Source organism: Antedon mediterranea, chromosome 10 (assembly GCF_964355755.1).
Source record: "Antedon mediterranea chromosome 10, ecAntMedi1.1, whole genome shotgun sequence".
Classification (NCBI taxonomy): domain Eukaryota; kingdom Metazoa; phylum Echinodermata; class Crinoidea; order Comatulida; family Antedonidae; genus Antedon; species Antedon mediterranea.
In genome coordinates this window covers 17849631-17871054 of record NC_092679.1, presented here as the reverse complement: position 1 = coordinate 17871054, position 21424 = coordinate 17849631, and the positions used below count along the sequence as shown (strand labels likewise).

The window sequence follows — 21424 nt, the reverse complement described above, 5'->3', positions numbered from 1 at the left end:
AAATTCGGGCGTTTTCGAAAATTTATCTGTACTATAGTACAGGGATTTTTTCGAAAAAATGGCAAATTTTCGACCTTTTTATTTTTCGATAAAACTGGTTACTATAGCACAATTGACATGCGCAGAACCCATTATTCGACTCTGCGCATGTTTATTATGCTATAGTATCCATTTATGTCAAAAGTAGTTACTATAGCACAATTGACATGCGCAGAACGCATTATTCGACTCTGTAATACAGGGATTTTTTCAAAAAATTGCCAATTTTTGACCTTTTTATTTTTCGATAAAACTGGTTACTATAGCACAATTGACATGTGCAGAACGCATTTTTCGACTCTGCGCATGTTTATTATGCCATAGTAACCATTTATGTCAAAAGCAGTTACTATAGCACAATTGACATGCGCAGAACGCATTATTCGACTCTGCGCATGTTTATTATGCCATAGTAACCATTTATGTCAAAAAATAAAAGGGTCGAAATTCGGGCGTTTTTCGAAAATTTCCCTGTACTTTTAGTACAGGGATTTTTTTTCAAAAAATGGCCAATTTCCGACCTTTTTATTTTTCGATAAAACTGGTTACTATAGCACAATTGACATGTGCAGAACGCATTTTTCGACTCTGCGCATGTTTATTATGCCATAGTAACCATTTATGTCAAAAGCAGTTACTATAGCACAATTGACATGCACAGAACGCATTATTCGACTCTGCGCATGTTTATTATGCTATAGTAACCATTTATGTCAAAAAATAAAAGGGTCGAAATTCGGGCGTTTTTCGAAAATTTCCCTGTACTTTTAGTACAGGGATTTTTTTTCAAAAAATGGCCAATTTCCGACCTTTTTATTTTTCGATAAAACTGGTTACTATAGCACAATTGACATGTGCAGAACGCATTTTTCGACTCTGCGCATGTTTATTATGCCATAGTAACCATTTATGTCAAAAGCAGTTACTATAGCACAATTGACATGCACAGAACGCATTATTCGACTCTGCGCATGTTTATTATGCTATAGTAACCATTTATGTCAAAAAATAAAAGGGTCGAAATTCGGGCGTTTTTCGAAAATTTCTCTGTACTTTTAGTACAGGGATTTTTTTTCAAAAAATGGCCAATTTCCGACCTTTTTATTTTTCGATAAAACTGGTTACTATAGCGCAATTGACATGCGCAGAACCCATTATTCGACTCTGCGCATGTTTATTATGCTATAGTAACCATTTATGTCAAAAGTAGTTACTATAGCAAAATTGACATGCGCAGAACGCATTATTCGACTCTGCGCACGTTTATTATACTATAGTAACCATTTATGTCAAAAAATAAAAGGGTCGAAATTCGGGCGTTTTTCGAAAATTTCCCTGTACTATAGTACAGGGATTTTTTCGAAAAAATGGCCAATTTTCGACCTTTTTATTTTTCGATAAAACTGGTTACTATAGCACAATTGATTGACATGCGCAGAACCCATTATTCGACTCTGCGCATGTTTATTATACTATAGTAACCATTTATGTCAAAAAATAAAAGGGTCGAAATTCGGGCGTTTTTCGAAAATTTATCTGTACTATAGTACAGGGATTTTTTCGAAAAAATGGCAAATTTTTGACCTTTTTATTTTTCGATAAAACTGGTTACTATAGCACAACTGACATGCGCAGAACGCATTATTCGACTCTGCGCATGTTTATTATGCTATAGTAACCATTTATGTCAAAAGTAGTTACTATAGCACAATTGACATGCGCAGAACGCATTATTCGACTCTGCGCATGTTTATTATGCTATAGTAACCATTTATATCAAAAAATAAAAGGGTCGAAATTCGGGCGTTTTTCGAAAATTTCCCTGTACTATAGTACAGGGATTTTTTCCAAAAAATGGCCAATTTTTGACCTTTTTATTTTTCGATAAAACTGGTATACTATAGCACAATTGACATGCGCAGAACCCATTATTCGACTCTGCGCATGTTTATTATGCTATAGTAACCATTTATGTCAAAAAATAAAAGGGTCGAAATTCGGGCGTTTTTCGAAAATTTCCCTGTACTATAGTACAGGGATTTTTTCGAAAAAATGTCAAATTTTCGACCTTTTTATTTTTCGATAAAACTGGTTACTATAGCACAATTGACATGTGCAGAACGCATTATTCGACTCTTCGCATGTTTATTATGCTATAGTAACTATTTATGTCAAAAGTAGTTACTATAGCACAATTGACATGCGCAGAACGCATTATTCAACTCTGCGCATGTTTATTATACTATAGTAACCATTTATGTCCAAAAATAAAAGGGTCGAAATTCGGGCGTTTTTCGAAAATTTCCCTGTACTATATAGTACATGGATTTTTTCGAAAAAATGGCAAATTTTCGACCTTTTTATTTTTCGATAAAACTGGTTACTATAGCACAATTGACATGCGCAGAACCCATTATTCGACTCTGCGCATGTTTATTATGCTATAGTAACCATTCATGTGAAAAGTAGTTACTATAGCACAATTTACATGCGCAGAACGCATTATTCGACTCTGCGCATGTTTATTATGCTATAGTAACCATTTATATCAAAAAATAAAAGGGTCGAAATTCGGGCGTTTTTCGAAAATTTCCCTGTACTATAGTATAGGGATTTTTTCGAAAAAATGGCCAATTTTCGACCTTTTTATTTTTTGATAAAACTGGTTACTATAGCACAATTGACATGCGCAGAACCCATTATTCGACTCTGCGCATGTTTATTATGCTATAGTAACCATTTATGTCAAAAGTAGTTACTATAGCAAAATTGACATGCGCAGAACGCATTATTCGACTCTGCGCATGTTTATTATACTATAGTAACCATTTATGTCAAAAAATAAAAGGGTCGAAATTCGGGCGTTTTTCGAAAATTTCCCTGTACTATTATAGTACAGGGATTTTTTGCGAAAAAATGGCCAATTTTCGACCTTTTTATTTTTAGATAAAACTGGTTACTATAGCACAATTGACATGCGCAGAACTTATTATTCGACTCTGCGCATGTTTATTATGCTATAGTAACCATTCATGTGAAAAGTAGTTACTCTAGCACAATTGACATGCGCAGAACGCATTATTCGACTCTGCGCATGTTTATTATACTATAGTAACCATTTATGTCAAAAAATATAAGGGTCGAAATTCGGGCGTTTTTCGAAAATTTATCTGTACTATAGTACAGGGATTTTTTTCGAAAAAATGGCCAATTTTCGACCTCTTTATTTTTCGATAAAACTGGTTACTATAGCACAATTGACATGCGCAGAACGCATTATTCGACTCTGCGCATGTTTATTATGCTATAGTAACCATTTATGTCAAAAGTAGTTACTATAGCACAATTGACATGCGCAGAACGCATTATTCGACTCTGCGCATGTTTATTATGCTATAGTAACCATTTATATCAAAAAATAAAAGGGTCGAAATTTGGGCGTTTTTCGAAAATTTCCCTGTACTATAGTACAGAGATTTTTTTTTTTAAATGGCAAATTTTCGACCTTTTTATTTTTCGATAAAACTGGTTACTATAGCACAATTGACATGCGCAGAACGCATTATTCGACTCTGCGCATATTTATTATGCTATAGTAACCATTTATGTCAAAAGTAGTTACTATAGCACAATTGACATGCGCAGAACGCATTATTCGACTCTGCGCATGTTTATTATACTATACTAACCATTTATGTCAAAAAATAAAAGGGTCGAAATTCGGGCGTTTTTCTAAAATTTCCCTGTACTATTGTAGACGTTTGACATAAATGGTTACTAAAGGTCTAAAAGATAATTATAGCACAATATATTCACATATATAGCAATATTATTGCATAATAATAGTATTACTATTATTATAGTACAGGGATTTTTTTTAAATGGCCAAAATATGCACTTTTTAAATTAATATTATTATGCAATGATATTGCTATATATGCGCATATATTGCGTTATAGTTATCTTATAGACGTATACTAACCATTTATGTGAAAAATAAAAAAAAGGTCAAAATTTTGCCATTTTTCGAAAAAATCCCTGTAATATAATAGTAATACTATTATTATGCATTATTTTGCTATATATGCACATATATTGTGCTATATTATTATTATTAGACCTTTAGTAACAATTTATGTCAAAAACTAATAAAGGGCGAAATTTGGTCATTTTTGGAAAAAAAATTCTTGTACTATAGTTTTTTCGAAAAATGTCTAAACCATGCGCTTTTTAAACAACTATTATTATGCAATAATATGCTATATTTGCACATATATTGCTTTATCATCATCTTATAGACGTATAGTAACCATTTTATTTGACCATTTTTTTACAAATTTCCTGTACTATGCATGCGTGTCAAAATGTTGTAATCTTTCAATAATGCCGCTGTATAAATAATTATACCTGTAGTATAATTTTGAGAAGTGCATTTTACAGATTTATCGACTAAATAATCCCTGTTTATAAGCAAATGAATTATATTTTGACCATCTTATATTTCCATATTAATGATACTATACACTCGCATTATCATCAATTCTGATATTTTCAGTTCTTTAAAAAAAAAAAACACAACTCTTTTTACTTTTTCTTCTTGTAATTTGGTCATACTAGACAACATTGACGTATACATAAATATACCGATTTCACAAAAGTTGAAATGATGTAACAGGCACAAATATCTTCCTTAAATGTCCAAATAAAGTGCAAAATTATGAATACTAGTCCATTTTATACAATCATTTCTAATTCGCGTGCATACTCTATCGTTTGTTCTGCCAGTTCGTGTGCCGGTATCACCTCCTCCGTCTTTTCCTCGTCGTTAGTAAAGTATAAGTAACCATCATCTTTTAAATTCCAGTTTTGCTAAAAAAGGAGACACAGAAATGTGACTTGAGAAATAGCCAAGCATTCAACATCATTTGACTGGTAAATAAATGTAGGCATGGTGTCCTCATTAAACACAAAACTGGGTATATTTTGGAATGCTGTAAACTTTTGCGGGCGAATGTTTAAAGTTCTCCCAATGACATAAAAAAACAAACAACCCAGGAAAACCCTGGAGATATCCAATAAATAATATTAACTTACAGCCTGACCAAATTCTTTTGCTTCCTTTACTGTTTTAAAGAATAGAAGTCTTGTAGCTTCTGTCAAAGCAATTCTTTCGTATGCCTTGACAGCACATGCAGCAATCTCTAGTCGAATTGTATCCAGTAGAATGTCAATGAAGAAATTGTAGCTATCCGCTGGTACGTTGCCTTTAGCAAGAAACACCTAATGGATCCAAAATATATGTTAATCCTGTTTTATTAATGTACATTAGTGGTCTTGACTTCAATTAGAAATGTAGTGTATTTTATTTTTATTTTTTAAATAGAAAAATATTTAAAAACAAAGATATACTTTATACCTTATTATAACTGCCTTCCATCAAGTACTGTTCCATTGAAACAGGGTGCTTGATGTAAATATTATTTAGTATTTCTGTAGCTGGTAGCAATTCTAACTCCTGATAAAATATAAGAAAATAACAAAATTAATTTTCATAGTCAAATATTTTACTGAATTGTTGGATCTTTTGGCAATAGTTTCCTTATGTTTCGCAAAATTATTGAAAGACAGTTAAGTATAATTTTTATGCAGGCTAGGTAGTACTAGCCCACCAGATTAGGCTAGTACTAGCCCATTAGGCTAGGTAGTACTAGCCCACCAGACTAGTACTACTATAGCGCAACAGGCTAGGTAATACTAGACATTTAACTTACTAACTCACCAGACTACAGTAGGCTAGTACTAGCCCACCAGACTAGGCTAGTACTAGCCCACTAGGCTAAGTAGTACTAGCCCACCAGACTAGTACTACTATAGCGCAACAGGCTAGGTAATACTAGACATTTAACTTACTAACTCACCAGACTACAGTAGGCTAGTACTAGTCCACCAGGCTAGTACTAGCCCACCAGGCCAGTACTAAACTCCAAGCACTGTACTTACTGTATGAAATTCTGCAAGTCTATTTTGTGATAAGAGATACAACAGATTTAAGCCAAGAAGTTGTAACTTGTATGATGATTCTGGTATTTTATCTCTAAAAGATAAAAAAATAATAGTGCAAGATGATGTTATTTTGCTGGGCAGTGGTGTGTAGGGGGACACCTACCTTCAAAGTCTTTCTTTAATTTAAGCACAATAAACTACTGAACATCTGAAAGTACTGTTATATTTTTCCCGCACCACCAATATCTTTTTGACACCCACCCTACAATAGAGGGAAATGGCTAACAGAAATCTATGATTGTATTGTGTATAAAATCATAATAAACCATTAGGGGCGCTAATTTTCATATTTTTCACAGCTTTTTATGTTGTTAGCTATATGTATAATTTTAAACTCAAGTTAAAATATAAAAAAAGTATTGTTTCAAAATTGACTCTCTTAATAAAATAAATGGCAGATTAGATTTTGAGAGGAGTAAAGACAAACAAAATGTTTAAATTTTTCTTTACTATAGTCATAGATTCGATACTAGAGTTTACTTACTTATAGTCAAAATAGTAGGGTTTCAATTGTGCCATATAACGCTCAAAAGATGCTGTATCACCGCGGAGGACGCTCCACTGCACACCGATTTCTAGAATACCTCCTAAAAACACAAGAAATTGAATAGTAAATTATAGGAATTGAGAAGAAAGTTATCATTATTGTAATTAAACCTTATACTTTTCCCAAAAATGCAAATTAGCTTACTAGCAATAATCAATTCTTTTTCTGATGGTTTACATTCATCCGTTGGCAAGAATGATAACTGTATGAGAGAGATCTGCAATAAAAAGACAAACTTTTTCCATTTAAATTAAAGATATTTTATAATATTAGTTACTATATAATTTAGCCTAGCTAGCTAGGCATACCTTACCAGCCCCTACTAGATAACTAGGCCAATACTGTATATATTATATTGAGGCCAAAATGCACTGTGACTGTCCCGGTAAGACAATCATTTATGGGCACGGCCGGACATGGTAAATAAAAAAGATTTTAAATTTATGCATTCATAACCGGCGGCCGACAAAATGATCAGACAACTGTGACCTATTTCATTAACATACCAGGAGTGTTATCAATATAATGTTAAACATTGACCTCAACAATCATGGCTAGGCCTACATCGGGCGCAGATTAATATGCATGACCCGGCGGTCCTGCAGGCGGCGCTCACACTTGCATCTCTACTTTTGACCGAGAGACCAGGCCTAAGTAAAAATGCTTTAATACAAGTATAACATTACGAGGAAATATCCCCTAATTCACAACACATATTCAAACTACCTTAAGCTTTTGTAGTATCCCTTCACATTTGTCTAGATTTGGCTTTTTCTTTCTCCATTCTGCACTTAAAACTTCGTATAATGACACTGCTTCTTTCATTGTCGCCATGTTGTTTTTTGTTGATTCATGACATGACATGCGCCCTCTAGTTTTAGGTTCGGACAAAGTTTTTTTCATACATTGATTTTATAACATTAATTTTAAAGTCACAGTTAAAAAATGTAAATGATTGAATGCTGTTGAAGTTGACCCGCCCAAAACATAACTAAAGACTACACACAAAATATATACAGTACTCTATTTGGATTATATTTTTGTTATTAATATTTTTTTCTCACACATGCCATACTCTGGCATTAATAAATAATGATAGTAGATATAAACTGTCAACTTATTTGACATTAAAAGGTAAAATTCATAATGTATGATGAAAATAATAGGTAATGCAAAGAATACTATGAATTCAGCAAAAGTATGGTTTAAATCCCAACAAAAATGTAGACTGTATTTAAATAAATTGTTCTATAGAACAGTGAAAGGAAAAATTGTTCTAATATGTACTTTAGAATTTTAGCACACCAAAGAGATCTGCTTTAGAAGCAGTTTTTAGAAATTAATGTAACACAGTTTGTTTAATCCTGAAATACATACAAAACAAATTCTCAAAGAGGCTTAATTTGCATTACAGTAATTAAAACCATTTAAAAATACATTTCAGTAGAAATTAAGTTTTCTTAAGTGCATCGCAATAGGCCTATTCAAATATAGTAGAACACCTCCTTTGGGACACCTGTATAAAGGAAGACTTTTCTGTGAAACAATAAATATTTTACCATTACAGCCAAAGCCTTTTCAAGGGACAATTTGTTGGATAACAACCCCTAATAGGGGTCTTACTGCATTTACATTTAAGGACATTTTTACATAATGTACTAAGCATCCTCTTATCATACTTGAATATGGAATATCAGCACAAACTGAGATAGTAATAAATGATGATAATAAATAATAGTACATATTATGAAGATCTACAGTAGACAGATTAAAAGGACAATGCATTAAGTACTATGCGTTTCCAAGGCACCTTATATTTATAATGAAATCAACATCAATGTGTTAAACAGATCTCTGAATATACTGTATTTATACCTGAATAAGATACTATTGCAAAACAAAAATATTAGATTTCAGCCTTTCTATTAAGTACACTAGCATATTTCAGCATTGTTAATTGTAGCCAACACGCCCTCCTCTCCTCTTGTTGCCACGCCCTCCTTGATAACCTCATATATTTCAGCATTGTTAATTGTAGCTACCACGCCCTCCTCTCCTCTTGTTGCCACGCCCTCCTTGATAACCTCCACTACCCCCTTGGTATCCCCCACCGCCTTGGTATCCACCCCCACTTCCTTGGTATCCACCCCCACTTCCTTGGTATCCACCCCCACCTCCTTGGTTTCCACCCCCACCTCCCTGGTACCCACCTCTACCCCCTTGGTAGGCTCCCCGACCCTTCCCTTTGTAGCCGCCTCCTCCTTGATTCCAACTGCTTCCTCCACCACTATCCCAGCTTTGTCCACCGCCACTACTCCAACCTAAAAGATTTCATATAACATTGTTACTTTGAATCATGGCTTTTTAGTTTTCAATCATGGATTGCCTATAGTTTTCAGAAAATTCAGGTGTTCTGAATAGACTTATAGGTAAGGATTCAGGACCCCAATAAAAGTCTTGTTTCGTCTGACTGGATTTAAAAAAAATGTTACATTAAAAATCATTATCGGGTCTATATTTGAAGGAAATACTGTCAATTTACAGTAACAGAAACAGGAAATTTATTTGGAGGGGACCTTGTTAAAAAACAAAAGAAAAAGTTCCTTAAAACTTACCTCCTTGCACCTTTCCTGCTCCACCTCGCCCATGGCCTCCTCTACCACCTATAATGTAAATATATTCATAACAGAAATTTGCATATAATTAAAATACTACCAACACTAAATAAATCCACCAAAAAGAATTTACAAAACAATTGATTATGACATACCTCCTTGACCCCCTTCTTGTCTCTTTTTAAATGCAGGCATCTCGGGGGGTGGTGGTGTAGCCTCTTGAGGGCGCCCTCCTCTATCTGGTACCTGAAAGATTAACACAGAGAAATTATTAACATAGCTCGACCGTTGTAAACATGCTTTAAATGGGCATAGATGCAATGTAATATATGATAGCTAATAAGTTGTTTTTATAGCGCCTATTATAATTGTTTTAATTTTAAATATAGCTAACATTCCCACCTGAAATTTAGGTATACACAGTTAAAATGTTACTGTCGGCGTCAATATAAGTCATTTTTGTCACAACAAACAACTGCATTTCTCGGTCCCTATTAGATATAATGACATTTAATTATTTAAAATGTCACTTACCCTTCCCATGAGCACTTTTGTTATTGGTGTCTGTGTGTTGGTCCTAACTCGTTTATCACTTGTCCTATTCTGCATTGTTAAATCTGAAATGAAATAGACACATTTTTAGTGAGTGGCCGAGCGGTTAAGACCGTATTACGAAGCCATAACATTGGCAAGGGTTCGAGGCTCACTCGCCCCATGGTTCTGGTGGTAAAACAAGTCTTCTCGGATAAGGACTATATACCATAGGTCCAGTGTACACATCTGATTCATTCCTTAAAGAATAGGGGGTTATCATGAGTCTACAGGCTACCCAGTATAAAGATACCCAGTATAAAAAATAAATAATAATAAATAAACCCCAGTTAGCAAATTTCATGTGCTTCGTGTTCTAGTGTTGTTCATTACCTTCTCTTGCTGCTAACAGATGAGCTAATGACGTATCACTTTGAGCCTTCAGTATCATTCTCTTTGGTTGATAAGCTTGAGAAAATTTATCTTCTTTACCCTGTTAAAAACAATAAATATTTCTTACAAAAAACGCCGCTTGACTCTTTGGGGTATACACACACCATTTGCCAAAACTATTTATCATAGAAGAAGGATTTGATCATTTTTCAATGATAAATAACAGGTCTTACAGACTAGATTACATGTCTCATAGACTCTCTTCTCCCAGCCATGCTTTAGGGTTTGAGCATGCCCAGTCCGAGTTTCCAAATACTGTACCCAATTTTGAGGTAGAAATAAGCTACCGCATGGTAATTGTTTCCTTTAATTGATCAGGGCTGCAAATTAACTTTTTTACTTGGTAGCACTATCAAATTTGTATGATGGCTCATAATAATTTTTGGTAGCACCACCAATTTTTTTAGTAGCACATTTTCATCGACAACTAACCCCCTTCCCTCAAACCCCATCCGCGCAGATCCGTTTTTAGTTTAGGTGGGGGGGGGGGGGGGGGTGTGTATAAAAATGAAATACAGTACAACCTTAGGCTGGGGGTCAGGGGGGCCGCCAATGGCCCCGCTTTGGGGGGGGGGGGCGTTTTTTGAGTAATTATAGGTTGTTTCAATCGATTTCTGAGCACATAAAAATTCAGCACTGAAGAATTAAATTAATTTGGGTTATGCACATTTAGGCACTGGTCCTGATGCGCCACTTATATTCACGCAAGATCTATTATTTTTACGGTACAGAAAGAAATTACTGCTTTGTATATACGCGTAACCTTTCGTAGCCTACGCGTAAATAGATCGTAGGTCATTGTTCGCTAAACCATGGAGGAAAAAATTTCCTCCATGGCTAAACATATCCTGTAATTTCCAAAGTTTTGTTCGTTGCCATGCCTACGATTTTATAATAATATCTACGCGTCGATCGTACTGTGGTTCGTAGGGTTAGTAATTTGTAAACACCAATGTCATCGCCTTTAGTTAGGAGCATAAACAATGGAAACAAACATGTATTGTTGGCTAATTAAAATCCTATTCCTAGACGTTAATTTTTGTAGCCGCCCTACACATCGGTTGTCCTAATTTGGCAGGACATCCGCTGACGAGACGAAATCGGGCCCTCAGCTCACGCAGAGAGAGTTTTGGCGGCCTACATGATTCAATCCTACCTTTTTAGCGAATTATAAAAACAACACCTTGGCTAGGACACCAACAAAATATATGCAAAATAAATATATATTCCATGTTAAGATTTAACATAGGCCTTTGTAAATTATTATTACGACAAAAGACCCGACCAGAATTTGGAGGGGAAAAACGTGCGAACCGTGGGAACAGTTTAGAGCTGTATTACGTTTCATGTGACGCAAAATTCAGGTACACTGTTTTGTAGCCATCCCCCTCGTACCGAGTAAAAAAAACATGCGAGAGGTTTGCGGTGGTAAAACAGAGTATCGCGTTTCATGACATGTGACCAAAAAACTAGGTCTGTATTAATTACGGTCTTCTGTCGGCAATCTTTTTGAGCGACCTATTGAACGTTCTGATACTATATTTAGAATGAATTGTTTACGATCTTTTTGTTTGCATGTTTCTGGATCGACTGAACGTTCGCTATATTATTTTTATTAGTTGGCATAGTTCATTTTGTTGGATCGTGTCTCTACGTTTACATTGTAGGAAATTTATATTCGCCGTTGAGAGTAAAAAAACACACACGAATGAAATATTTACGAATAAAAACTATTATATTATATATTTCTTAGTAATGTACAAATTGGTCCTCCTCCGCCAGTCAAAAATAACACATTAAATAATAATTTTCACACCTTGTTACTTACTAAGAACATCGTGAGGTTGTTTATTGAGGTTTATACTAACGAAGCCAAACAATGTAACCTACATACAAAGCCAACAACGTAGCCTGTTTTATCTACGAAGCTACTTCGTAGGAAAAGTTGCGGTATTTTCTCTGATATATAATTTTCGATAATCAGAATCTGGAATAAAGTATTAAATCTACTGATAAACAATACTGCTGTTTAATCTATATAGTGAATAGATATTATTATATATATCATTAATTACATTATTTATTAATCATGATATAACCATTTATACTGCCTAAAAAATGCTGATGACTGCGCGGCGACAATCCTTTGTATCTACCGCGCCCGCCCTGGCTAACTTCTGTGTGTACGGCGGTGATTTTCCACGAGGTTTGTGTCGTCCGCGCGTCACACTGTGCTGTGTGTTTGGTGTCCTTTTGTGTGATTGGGTAAGGCAGCATGCAATAAATGGACGAACTTCCAATCACAACGAGTGTAAAATGTTTAGGGGCTTTGTACGCTTGAATGAACCTGACACCTTTGCGGCGGCGGTGACTAGTAGAAACTCCTGAGCCTTCCGTAGTAGAGAGATTAAATTACACAGTGTTTGAAAAAGGGAAAACACACCCGACTTCAATTTGAAACAACTCGCACAAGCAGACGATCTTGTCGCGCTATGCGCGACCTATTCTGTTTCTTTAGTCGCAAACAGAAAAATTAGGTCGCAAATGCGACCAAATACCCCTTAATTTGCAGCGCTGTTGATTCCGTTCTCTTGACTACAACTGCCTAAAGGAGCAGCGCGATAATGAAATATACAATTTTAGAAATTGAAGAAATTAATACATTTTTAAATTTTTTTATTTCACACGCATCGAACAGCGAGCAACTCGCCAATTACAGGATGGATAAACTATTTTTTATAATTTATTGTGCTTATAAACCAAGTCTCATTTGAGGCTTATGGAGTGGAGCTACAACAAGTCGTGAGTTACAACCCTGGCACTAGCTCAGGATTGAACCATGGACCCTGGAATTGGAAAGCAAGCACACCACCAAACTACATCTCCACTATCTAATATAAACAACAAATAACATCTATACATGTACAGTAACTAAAGGTTAATCTATTGAAGATATGTGCAAGATACTTACTGATATTTTGTTTGACCAGCAAAAAGACTGAACCGTAACATCCAAACGTTTTAACAACATTTGTCTCCTTAGTTGATATTCTAACTTCAATTTGTTGTTTATGCCTTGCAATGCACCCTAAAAATAAACAAATCATTTATTTTTATCAGTACAGTTATTATTAGAGGGAATCTGGAAAGTACTAGTAAACTTGAAAGTGTATTTTTCCATGTTTTAAAAAAAGAATTTTAAACCAGCAAAAAAAGATATTTGTAAAAAACATGTTACCCATTGCTTGATATTCAGAGAAAACTTCATCAAAGGTTTCCCAAGTTGTCCATCAGGGGCTTGACTAATGACTGACCGTAGCTGTGATTCTAACTTGTTAAATAACTGAACTTCTGTAACATTGGGAGGCGGTTTAGACAATGCAAGATCTACACAAATACGTTTAAGATATTTACTGAACTCATTCCAACCAATCTGAAATATAGACAAAATAAAAAATATGTATTTATGCTTAAAATTGTGTATGTTATTGCAATGAGAGACTCTACAGTATGTTGAACAGTTCTGAACATTCTACAGATGATACTTGTGTGTGCTGGTTGATGTATTTCTTCTGAATGTTTTTGGTAACCTTAATTTTGAGTTACGTTGGAACCATTCTCACCCCCCCCCCCCCCATACCCAAATATTAAATACACCTACTTCCGCGTTTTCTTCAGAATTTTTTACATTAGAAGGATCCATCGCAATCATCTTGGCTGCCTGTAATTCTGTCGTCAGGAAATCTAGAAGTTTCAGTCTATTTTCTTCATTACCGAGGCGTTCGTGAAGGTCGCCCTCTATAAGACAGGCATGAGGGCAGTGCATCTCTTTCAGAAAACCGCTTACTTCCATCTCAAACATTTCTAAATCTTCAGCACCTTACAAAAAGATAAAGTTCATAATTAAAACATACTGTAGGTCCTACACAACAAACAAAAGAGTACAATAAAGTATATAATCTTATATAATATAATTATATTCTAAAGCTCTGTTTACACAGAGTGTCCAAGTATGGGTTTGATATGCAGGTCCAAACATTGTAGTGATATGACATCATCATGTCCATATATGGGCACATCACATTTTTTTGTCACATAAAGTTTGATAGTGTAGACAGAGCTTAAAGCACATTACTAGTAGTTGCAGCTATAGATTCTTCTAGATGGCATATGAGTTTGAGTTGACCTGCAATCCATGACACTAGGGTGGTGAACTCAGGAGAACTGGAACCAGATCGAAGGGCTTGTGTAAATGCATCTTCTTCAGTAAGTGGTCCATCATAACTAAAAACAAAAATGTTATATTCCATGTTTTGTAAGAAAACAGTACTACAATAATCATATCAGACTATTATATGTATATGAAGTCGTTTAATGGACACGATACTAGAATTACTGTAGAGTAGATTTAATTACAATATAGCCTTCCTATTAGTCCAGTCAATCTATGACAAAAAAGGGCGTAACCCAAAACAAATTGCAATAGTTTCCAAACCTTTTTTATTTGATTCTATAAGCATCTGGGAAGATCATTTCCAAAATCTACCAAAATCGGTTCAGTGGAACATACTTTTTAAGGGGTTTTAAGGTCATAGGGGTCAAATTACACATTTTTCTATTTTGAAAACTACTAGGCGTAGCATGTTGATTTTGGTGTCAAACTATTCAGAAGACCCATATTTATATGTACTCTAATGAAACCTTTTTACCAAAAATTACAGGAAAGCATGTTTTTGACCTTTGATCTATTTTATTGTATATTTTCGTATATTCGTATCTTAGTAACCAGTGGGCGTAGATGAGCGTTATTTGCGTCAAACTACTCAGAAGGTCAATGTTTATATTAGTTCTAATGGAAAAGATCCGTGTAAAATGACCGGAAGTCATTATTTTGACCTTTGACACATATTCATTATTTTAGATTTCTCAGTAAATACATTTTTTATATCTCAGTAACCACTAAGCACAACTTCGTCAATTTTGTGTCAAAAGATTCAGAAGACTCATATTTATATTCACTATAATGAAAAAGTTTTTTTTTAAATGGATAGAAATTATGTTTTTGACCTTTGACCTATTATACCAGTATATTTGTTTATATTTACTCAGACTAATGAAAACAAATGCAAATGTACAATATAACCGAAAATCATTATTTTGACCGTTAACATTTTCTAGTCGTGTCATGAATAAACCTCGAGTCTCGAGTATAACATTTTAAATTTGACCAAATAATAAGTGCGGCGATCTGACAGACGTTGGGCTGGAATATCAACTGATCTTGCCATAGAACAGTGTCTTATGCGTAGCATAAAAACAAGAGGAGGTCTAACAAGAGGGCGAGGATTAACAGAAATTTAACGACTTGTCTGGGTGGGTCCTTTCAACTCCAGTCTGCGCCAAGATCAATCATTCAATGCAAGAGTTCACTAACGTTTCGTATACTACCAGTGAACAACATAAAGAAACAACATATGCCAGAAAGATGAAGGACCTCAGTGATGTACAAGACATATCAAGGTATCTGACACTGCGAAATCCATTCAATACAGACAGTACAAAATTACTGACAAACATTGCAACTGGAGTGACGGCACATATCAATGTAGACTGTCACAATGCCAAGCATGTAGGTCAACAAATTGTGCAATCAATGACAAACCAAAAGGTCGCCGACTACACATTTCGGAAAAAGAGCCAATCCATTACAATGAACTCTAAAAGCGCATTGAAGATAAAAGATGATGTGGTCAATGTAGATCCTTTACTTCTATTTGAACGACTTGTAACTGCCGGCACAAGATGCCATAATGTCAGGGGCGCAGCCAGTGCGGGGGTCACGGGGGTCCTGACCCCCCCTTTTTTTTAGAAAAAATAAATAAAAACATGAGACAACAATACAGATCAAATCATCCTGGAGATACTGTGGAAGATTACTACCGAGCAGTATTACCAAATCAACTTCTTGATCATTTACAAACCGAGTTAAAAACCCGTTTTTCTACCGATAACAGGCCATGCTTTAAAATATTTGGCGTAGCACCCGAGTCTATCGTGAAGTGTAATGTTGAAGAAGTCTTCAAGGAACTTGAATTTGGTACGATGATCTGCCAAGACACGAACATCTTCATTCCGAGCTTCAGTGATGGAAGCGACTGTGTAAAATTAGCGGATCCAGATGTGTTCCCGAATGTGCGTGCGCTTCTTCTAATCGCGTAGGCCTATGCCCGTAACGTCTGCTGAAGCTGAGCGGAGTTTTTCGACTTGGTGGAGAACGAAAACCTGTTTGCGAAATCACATGTCTTATGAGCAGCTTTCGGGATTGTGCCTCATGAACATACACTTTAACATGAACATTAATACAGAGAATGTCATTCGCGAATTCTGTCTCCAAGCCAAGAAGAATGTTCCAAACTTATGATGCATCACGCGATGTCTAGAGCGCCGTTATAGTAACTAACGTAAAATGTATGATAATAATTTAGAAGTTAGTTATTACAATTATGTATAAGCTATCACCTATACTATACATTCGAACAAAAAAGTTATATTTTTAAACAAAATATTGTATGTACTGGGTATGATAAGCGTCTCACATACACACACGGAGCCAAGATAGCTTCTTGGACTTGCACAGTGTATGAACTCTAACCTTACGGTTCTCATTTAATAATATCACTCCATGTTCAAATAATTCCTCCTCTGAGTTTACAGCCTCTCTACACAAATCAACAAACAAGCAAGAAAAAAAGTGTTTGTCTGTGGCAGCCTGGAATATAAAAATGTTCTGTAATGAAAATGAGAGTTGTTTTTTGTTTTCTTTGTTTCAGTTTATTAGTGTTAACATTGTCATATTTGTGTGTGCGTAAACCGATTCAAATGATCTAGATTGCGCTAGACCGCCAAAGCTTCCAGGGGCCTTCGCCCCCTGGACCCCAACCGGGGGCCCTTGGCGGTCCCCTGGCCCCCAGCCCATGGTTGCTCGCTTCGCTCGCAAAATACTCACATATTTGGTTGACCCTCCTTTAATTCTTTGCTGGCTGCGTCCCTGTAATGTATCAGATATATTTAGATTGTTTGAATCACCAGATATGATGAGGTCTGCAAATAAAGCTAAGTTTAGCTGATAGTTTGTGGTCAACAGCAATCGAGGTTGCTCCAGAACCTCCTGATCAAATTCAGTACGTCTTAGATGGAGGAGCACTACTTCATAAAATTCCATGGACAAGAGGGGCTTCATGGGGTGACATATGAGAGTATACACTAAATATGTTTCTCACAAATATGGAAAACCCATTGTTGTTTTTGATGGGTACGATAACTCACTAAGTACAAAAGACTGTACACATACAAGGAGAAGTGGTGGTGGTGGTGTAGCTGTACACTTTGACCAATCTATGACCTTACAAACCAAAAGAGAAGAATTTCTGTCAAACGTTCAAAACAAACAAAGATTCATTAAGATTTTGGAAAATAGTCTTGAAAAAGAAGGTTGTACTGTTCACCACGCAGAAGCTGACGCTGACTATCTTGTGTCGAAGATGGCTCTGTTCTGTGCAGAACAAATAGGCACGGTTGTCATCGCAGATGATACAGATATCCTGGTCCTCCTTATCCACCATGGTGGTCACACCAAACATAATGTATGGTTCAAGCCAAACCAAAGGAAAGAAACTAAAAAGGTGCAACGATGTTGGAACATTGCAGCAACAAGACTTGACCTTGGCAGCGATGTTTGTAAATATATCCTATTTTGTCACGCGTTCCTTGGATGTGACACGACATCGCGATTTTTTGGTATTGGGAAAATCAAAGCAGTAACTAAAGTAAGAAGTGACTGTTTCTTTTCTGAACAAGCGAAAGTGTTTATGACCTTTAAAGCAAACAGACAGGAGGTAATTGCAGCGGGTAATAACGCCATTTTGTCTTTGTATGGTAGCAGTGATAATGAAAACCTAGATGAATTGAGGTTTCGTAAATTTCATGAAAAGACTAGATGCAGTACTAAAGCAGTTCATCCACGTTCTTTACCCCCAACGGCATCAGCGGCAAAGTATCATAGTCTAAGGGTGTACCAACAAGTTCAAGTTTGGCTTGGAAATGAAGAAAATGTACCTCCAGATAAATATGGATGGAAGATCAGCCAAGGCAGGATGATACCATATTTGACGGACAACCCCCCAGCACCACAATCGGTCCTACAAATCATAAAATGCAAATGCAAAACAGGCTGCTATAATATGAAATGCAGCTGTAGGAACAATGGATTAGATTGCTCCATGGCATGTAGTGAGTGTCGAGGTGTATGCGCAAACATTTCACTAGATGATAATGAAGATACCGATTCTGAAGATTCAACAATGGGTTTGTAAAATCAGACGATTGGTAAATATTCTCAACCAGGCCTATTTGGATATTTTTCTGTTTTGTGTGTTTTTAAAGTAAATATAAACAGAATTATGAATAGTTAAATGCTATCTTGGGTGCTGATCTATGAAGAAATATAACACCAATATATTGCCCCAATTACTAAACGTTTTCTGGATAGATATCTAAGGTCAAAATAATTACTTTCGCATTGACTATATACACAGACATTTTTTATTAGAGTGGATATCCTTCTGAGTTGTTTGACACAAAAAATGCTCATCTAAACCAATAGTTCACAAAGATACAAATATATAAATATAATAGTTGAAAGCTTCCGGTCATTTTCTGTAAAAATAGTTTCATTAGAGTAAATAAATATGGTTCTTCTGAATTGTTTAACACAAAAGTTACGCTTATTGGTCATCGCGATACAAAAAATATATTTAGTGAGATATGAAATAAAGAATATGTTAACGGTCAAAACGATGACTTCTGGTCATAACACACAACACTTTTTCATTAGAGTGAATATAAACATAGACCTTTTGAATATTTTGACACAAAAAATGCTCATCTACGCCCATTGGTTACAAAGATATGAATATACCAATATAATAGGTCAAAGGTCAAAAGAGTAGTTTCCGGTCATTTTTTTGTAAAAAGTTTTATTAGAGTGAATATAAATAAGGGTCTTCTGAATTGATTAACACAAAAATTACGAAGTTACGCCTATTGGTCACCGAGATACAAAAAATTTAATTAGTGAAATAATATAAAATAATGAATATATGTCAAAGGTCAAAATGATGTCGTCTGATCATAATACACAAAACGTTTTCATTAGAGTGAATATAAACATAGACCTTCTGGGTATTTTGACACCAAAAACGCTTGTTTACGCCCAGTGGTTACCGAGATATGAATATGCCAAAATAATAGGTTAAAGGTCAAAAACATGGATTCCGGTCATTTTTTATAAAAAAACTTTCATTAGAGTGAATATAAATATGGGTCTTCTGAATTGTTTGACACCAAAATTACCAAGTTCGGCCAAGCGGTTACTGAGATATACAAATATAGAATTTGACCCTCATGACCTCTTGACCCATTAAAAAAGTATGTTCCACTGAACCGATTTTGGTAGATTTTGGAAATGTTTCTTCCAGGAACATATAGAATCAAATAAAAAAGGTTCGGAAACTATTGCAATTTGTTTTGGGTCTATCGGTAGATTGACTGGACTATATAGTATGTAAGAGAATTCATCATCGACAATGTCAATGACATGGTCACAGTGCATTTCGGCCGCCAATCATTTCGGCCGCCGGTTATGGAACGACCAAATTCATGAAACTCCAAAAAGGACAAAATATGGCATGATCATTTCGGCGGCCAGGTATGGCGCGCCAAATTGAAATAGCCAGAAATAACTGTACAGTATTACAGTGAAAAAAATAACTTTATCAAGTCTAAGACTATGGAACGCCACAGAGAACTAGGGCCTATGGTCATTTAAACTAGAGATCAGTTGTGCAATAGACTAAATACATTTTGTTTTTGCAGTAGATTTAAAGTTATGGCGTGTCATACATATTCAAGAATAATTACAATTCTGGTGGCCGAAATTAACAATACATATTTTGTCCTTTTGGCGTTTCATGAATTTGGCAATTCCATAACCGGCGGCCGAAATGACTGGCGGCCGAAATGATCAGACACCAATGACATCATTCATGATCACAAATTGAATTGGTAAAAAAAAGTGGATAAAACAGTAATAAATAAAAAATAGTTAATTCAATTCCTATATTAGTTTAAATATGTAAAAGGGACGAAGTGACTCGGACTGGAACAATATTGCGGAGTGACACACAACATATAGCCTAGGCCTATAGTATTATGTCATCAACTTCAACTTAGCTAGGCTTAGCTACAACACAAGCAAGGCCTAGCTCAGAAGCGTGTAAAAGGTACACATAATAAGGCGAAAAAATGTAATAATATCTAAATATAAATTAAACAATAGCAAATAAAATATTACCCCAAGTCATCAAGACTATCGAGAACACCGTTTTGAAGAAGTGACATTTTATGGAACTACTGTCTTTTTTGTGCACACGTTGGACTTTTTCTTATTCTTGTGACATCAATGCTGCCCTCATCGATGGTTTGCTCTTATGATGATGATGTATAATCGAAATGCTACGTCCCATTATATTAGGACTACTCAATCAGAAGCAGCAGCAGTTATAGTTCTAAGGACGACAGTTTTGCGAAAATGGAAACTCCACTATAATTTATAGATTTCCAGCTGCTAGACCCAAAAACCTCTGGGAAAAGAGTCTATTAGGACATTTCATGCTGAAATTACAAATCCCAAAGCATTTCTTGTATTTATGAGTCCCATTTAATTCACTGTCAGATATTCATTGAATTCTTATCGAAACAGTACATTAAAGTTTGTGACAGAAATTGAGTATTCACTTCTGTAACAACAAAATAATATTTATTCACATATAAAAAGAGAAAAGAAACCCAAAAACCACATTTTCTTTCAGGTAAAATAACTATTATGTGACAATAAAATGACACATTCAAAAACATTTGAAACAAGCGAGTATTTCTTGTTTAAATTCATTTCAAACATTAAGAAATAACAGCGAGTCACTCTGGTAATAAAACACAATATTCAACATAAGATATAAAATTCATATAGGCTTATATTGCTCTTATTATTACAAGTTAAAGTGAATTATTTTGAACCCATAGAAAATAAACTTATTGCTTATTTTTAAAAATTAAACCC

The 21424-nt window shown here is 35.1% G+C and overlaps 2 protein-coding genes across 2 annotated transcripts; both read right to left on the bottom strand.

The window, feature by feature from the left end:
• Positions 1 to 4620: 4620 nt before the first annotated feature.
• Positions 4621 to 7495, bottom strand: LOC140060394 (26S proteasome non-ATPase regulatory subunit 8-like). The gene is made up of 7 exons (XM_072106582.1): positions 7376 to 7495; positions 6794 to 6866; positions 6587 to 6689; positions 6040 to 6133; positions 5456 to 5554; positions 5134 to 5319; positions 4621 to 4908 (listed from the first exon to the last, which is right to left on the bottom strand). Exons 1-7 carry the CDS (start codon positions 7481 to 7483, stop codon positions 4774 to 4776), a joined length of 798 nt encoding a protein of 265 aa, XP_071962683.1. The 5' UTR covers positions 7484 to 7495; the 3' UTR covers positions 4621 to 4773.
• A 181-nt stretch (positions 7496 to 7676) lies between these two features.
• Positions 7677 to 20751, bottom strand: LOC140060087 (protein FAM98A-like). The gene is made up of 10 exons (XM_072106155.1): positions 20660 to 20751; positions 14384 to 14532; positions 13910 to 14127; positions 13487 to 13681; positions 13220 to 13336; positions 10189 to 10288; positions 9799 to 9881; positions 9420 to 9510; positions 9265 to 9312; positions 7677 to 8970 (listed from the first exon to the last, which is right to left on the bottom strand). Exons 1-10 carry the CDS (start codon positions 20704 to 20706, stop codon positions 8678 to 8680), a joined length of 1341 nt encoding a protein of 446 aa, XP_071962256.1. The 5' UTR covers positions 20707 to 20751; the 3' UTR covers positions 7677 to 8677.
• Positions 20752 to 21424: the final 673 nt, after the last annotated feature.